The sequence below is a fragment of the Coregonus clupeaformis genome, unplaced genomic scaffold, assembly GCF_020615455.1.
Source record: "Coregonus clupeaformis isolate EN_2021a unplaced genomic scaffold, ASM2061545v1 scaf0741, whole genome shotgun sequence".
NCBI lineage: Eukaryota > Metazoa > Chordata > Actinopteri > Salmoniformes > Salmonidae > Coregonus > Coregonus clupeaformis.
Window position 1 is genome coordinate 167,219 of NW_025534196.1, and position 5,078 is coordinate 172,296.

Sequence of the window (5,078 nt, forward strand, 5' to 3'; positions counted from 1 at the left end):
ACTATAACATGTTGCACTGAAACTGGTCTTTTTGTTTGAACATCACCTTTCAAATCTACTGAGCTTCATCATCTTTCAGCCAGTTGCTGAGGCAAACTAACTTGTTCACATTTTCTGAAAGTAAAGCTGACCTTTTCTTGTTCACAATGTGGACCTGCAACTGAGAAAAGTCGTTCACAGGGAACAGTGGTTGCAGGAGTGGCTAGATATTTGTGAGCTAGTGAGGCCAGCTTCTCATGGGCTCCTGAATGAGATGCCCACCACCTCAAGGGGCAGTCCTCCAATTTAATGGTGGGCTCTGCTCTGTACCTCTGTATGGCAGGTTGGACCTCTTCATCTTCTGATTCTGAATCTGAGCCCATTTGCAGAAGGCTGATTTTCTTCCTGGGTGGCCCATCATCATGTGTCTGTGAAGACCTTCTGGGTGATTCTTGTTGCAGCATCCCTTCAAGTGTGGTCCACACCTCTTCCCTGTCTGTCTTGGGCAGGCATTTCCAAGTCTTTGAAACGAGGATCCAAAACTGTAGCAATCTGGAGCCATGCATTGTTGAGCTGTTCTTGACGGGGATGCTAGGTCCTCCTTGAACTTGGTCTTGAATCTCACCACATATGCAGGGTCCTCATCACAGGCTTCCATCTTGAGACGCAGAGTGGCAGAGAGAAGGTAGTACCACAGAACAGGAGACATAGGCCTCTCCACCCAGGAGCTCAGTTACATACCTACGCACACAAACACACACATGCACACAGAGACAGTGTATTATTAGAACAGTGGTTATCAACATATTATTATTATTATTATTATTATTATTATCATCATCATCATTATTTTTTACATAGATACATGTTATTGATATTGACTTGGTTTAATTCATTCCAGAAAATAATCAAAGCGATGTTATTTGATAAGTTACAGACTGATTTACCTGCATGGCTCTAGAAGTGTCTCCAGCCTCTGCAGTTTATCCCACTCTGCTGCGGTCGGCAAAACGAGTTTGTGCTCCTGATTGTCCAGGGCTGCGATGACAGCCTCTTTATTTCTGCTCACGCGCTTGACCATTTCCAGCGTCGAATTCCAACGTGTTGGAACATCCTGGATCAATGGCTCTTGCTTCTTTCCCAGGCTGACTTGTTGTGCTTGAAGCTCCGCAGCATTTGCTGGGCTGTGCTTAAAATGACCGACAACTTTGCGAGCCTTGGCCAAAGCATTTACAAAGCCGCTGTCAGCAAGACTCACTGTGACACTTCTCTGCACCATGTGAGCGACACAGTTCATGTGTTCATAGCGTGTAAGTCGAATTGCGGCAACCATGTTGCGTGCACTGTCAGTCCCAATGGTTGTAGTCTTGCCCTCGATGTCCCACTCACGTGCAACAGACAGGAACTGTTCTTTACAAGCCTCCGCAAAATGACGCTCCTCAGTTTTTAATATAGTCAGCGCAAAAGACTTCAGTTCCCACGTGTCACTGATTAAATGTGCAGTTACTCCGAGGTAATTGTTGTTACTCACTGATGTCCAATGGTCTCCTGTCAGGGCGATATGATTTACTTGAGCCAAGACCTCTTTCCTTTTCGTTTTCATAGAGCTCGTGGATTTTCTTCATAACTGTGGCTCTTGACGGTGGCTTATAGAATGAGTCTTGAGACGCCACTTGCAAAACATCAAGGAAACCTGAGTCTTCTACAATGCTAATGGGTCTACAATCCTTTGCAATCCATTTTGCTATTGTGTTGGTCAAATTATCTGAGGTTGATTTTGTTAATTGCCTGCAAACATTCAGCGTGGTCTGGCGCAAACCACTTGCTGAATCTGACGGCCAGCAAACGCATGTTTGGCGTTGACATGGTACTTCAAGCGTGAACAGCTCCGGTGAAATTGAAACTCCTTCTTACAAATCTTGCAAATAACCTTGTACTTGTTAACTGTACCATCATCATTCTTTTTTATATTTCAATCCGTCAATAGGCCCACTTTGCTCACCTTGCTCCATCTCGCCTCTAGCTCCCAACCACTTTCCTGACTCTGAATAATTTGTCACACTGCGCATGCGTGAAATGCGTTAAAAAATTTACGTAATTAACAGCAAACAACTAATTAACGTCGTTAACGCGCTATTTTTGACAGCCCTAATATATATATATATATATATATATATATATATATATATATATACATATACAGTAACAGTTGGACACACCTACTCATTCAAGGGTTTTTCTTTTTTTTTTTTACTATTTTTTACATTGTAGAATAATAGTGAAGACATCAAAACTATGAAATAACACATATGGAATCATGTAGTAACCAAAATAGTGTTAAACAAATCTAAATATATTTTATATTTGAGATTCTTCAAATAGCCACCCTTTGCCTTGATGACAGCTTTGCACACTCTTGTCATTCTCTCAACCAGCTTCACCTGGAATGCTTTTCCAACAGTCTTGAAGGAGTTCCCACATATGCTGAGCACTTGTTGGCTGTTTTTCATTCACTCTGCGGTCAGACTCATCCCAAACATCTCAATTTGGTTGAGGTCTCGGGATTGTGGAGGCCAGGCCATCTGAGGCAGCACACCATCACTCTCAAATCAAATCAAATCAAATCAAATTTTATTGGCCACATGTGCCGAATACAACAGGTGCAGACATTACCGTGAAATTCTTACTTACAGCCCTTAACCAGCAGTTCATTTATTTTTAATAAAAAGTAAAATAAAACAACAACAAAAAAAAGTGTTGAGAAAAAAAGAGCAGAAGTAAAATAAAATAACTGTAGGGAGGCTATATATACAGGGGGTACGGTGCAGAGTCAATGTGTGGGGGGCACCGGCTAGTTGAGGTAGTTGAAGTAATATGTACATGTGGTAGAGTTAAAGTGACAATGCATTAATAATTAACAGAGTAGCAGCAGCATAAAAAGATGGGGTGGGGGGGGCAGTGCAGGAGTCTTATGGCTTGGGGGTAGAAGCTGTTGAGAAGTCTTTTGGACCTAGACTTGGCACTCCGGTACCGCTTGCCGTGTGGTAGCAGAGAGAACAGTCTATGACTAGGGGTGGCTGGAGTCTTTGACAATTTTGAGGGCCTTCCTCTAACACCGCCTGGTATAGAGGTCCTGGATGGCAGGAAGCTTGGCCCCAGTGATGTACTGGGCCGTACGCACTACCCTTTTTAGTGCCTTGCGGTCGGAGGCCAAGCAGTTGCCATACCAGGCGGTGATGCAACCAGTCAGGATGCTCTCGATGGTGCAGCTGTATTTTTGAGGATCTGAGGACCCATGCCAAATCTTTTCAGTCTCCTGAGGGGAATAGGCTTTGTCGTGCCCTCTTCACGACTGTCTTGGTGTGTTTGGACCATGATAGTTTGTTGGTGATGTGGACACCAAGGAACTTGAAGCTCTCAACCTGTTCCACTACAGCCCCGTCGATGAGCATGGGGGCGTGCTCAGTCCCCTTTTTTTTCCTGTAGCCCACAATCATCTCCTTTGTCTTGGTCACGTTGAGGGAGAGGTTGTTATCCTGGCACCACATGGCCAGGTCTCTGACCTCCTCCCTATAGGCTGTCTCATCGTTGTCGGTGATCAGGCTTACCACTGTTGTGTTGTCGGCAAACTTAATGATGATGTTGGAGACGTGCGTGGCCTCGCAGTCATGGGTGAACAGGGAGTAAAAAGGGAGTTTTTCTCCATCATGTGCAAGCGTGTGTGTGTGTGTGTGTGTGTGTGTGTGTGTGTATATGTGTGTGTGTGTGCGTGTGTGTGAGCGTGTGTTTGTGTGTTATAGTCCATATGCTTTAATCAGAGGATAGTGGTTTTCGTCTGCTGAGATTGTTTTCTCATTTGCTCATATATATTTAATCCTGACATTTATGAGGCTTCATGTTGGCAGCTCGATTTGTGGATTTGCATACTTTGTCATGAGAACGACATCTGTGTAGTGGAATACTCATTGGAGGATTGTCCTTGCATGTATGTCAATTCTGTAACACTAAATACAAGAAGGTTTTATGAAGACACAAGGCAGCCTATATCAATTTGTTCTTCAGTGGACTGAGACCTGTGTCTGTGAATAATGCAGTCACTACATGGTTATGACACCGTTAGAAACGATTATGTATAGTGATACCATGATATACTATTGTCAAAAGATGTGTCATCTTGAAAAGTAACCAGATTCAGTGCATAATAGGTTGTCACACTTCATAAAGGTTAGCAGAGCAGACTAAATAGAACCCAATATAACTCTAAACAATAGCAAGCCCCTGAGTGGCAGCACAAGGAAATCCCTGTGTTGGAGCACCTCTGGGGCTGTGTGCTAAATGGCACCCTATTCCCTTTATAATGCACTACTTCTGACCAGGGCCTATGGCTCTGGTCAAAGGTAGTGCACTAGAAAGGGAATAGGGTGCCATTTGGGACAGTGCCTGGGTCTCTGCTAAGATGTGTGTGTCAGACCTCAGGAGCCAGAGAGCTGAATAGTCCAGCGTAAGCCATGGAACAGACCCAGAAGCCACCACCGTGGGAGGCTAGAATGAACAACAATGATGCCTTTCTCTCTCTGTGTCCATTTGGCACAGGCTCCCATCCTGCCATCCATCCATCAGTTCCAAAGCAGAGAGCACTCATTTCAAAAGTGCATTAGAGCCAACCTGAATCAGTTCAAGTAGGCCTACTCCAAAAATAAACTCTGCACTCTACGTCCCACAGTCCCACCTGGTACCATTGGGGATATTTTTGGACGCTTGACAATTTCTAATACTAGGCTGAAGCTCCGGGTTTGCCAGGTGCTACCTAGTAGAGGTTCTGGTATAAATGTAATCTTTGGAATCTTGTGTGGGAACGTGCCAAATGAGTTGACCAGGGTGGGGTAGTTCACCCCACATTTGTTGCAGAGTATAAGTACTTTTCAGTGTAATTCAAGTGACAGTGCATGCAAACTCCCCCTCTGGATATTTTGGTAGGCCCGATGCCACCTGAAATTTCATGGTGAGCCGCAAAACTGCTCTCTGAGATATTGTTTTCAAGCTAATTGCAGAGTTTCACTAAAGGAAGAAAAGCATAATAAGAAGGCACGCTGGTTTGA

The 5,078-nt window shown here is 44.1% G+C and overlaps 1 protein-coding gene across 1 annotated transcript; it reads right to left on the minus strand.

The window, feature by feature from the left end:
* Positions 1–623: 623 nt before the first annotated feature.
* Positions 624–1,493, minus strand: LOC123485575 (zinc finger BED domain-containing protein 4-like). Its single transcript, XM_045216572.1, has 2 exons — positions 927–1,493; positions 624–720 (listed from the first exon to the last, which is right to left on the minus strand). Exons 1-2 carry the CDS (start codon positions 1,310–1,312, stop codon positions 624–626), a joined length of 483 nt encoding a protein of 160 aa, XP_045072507.1. The 5' UTR covers positions 1,313–1,493.
* Between the last annotated feature and the right edge of the window lie 3,585 nt (positions 1,494–5,078).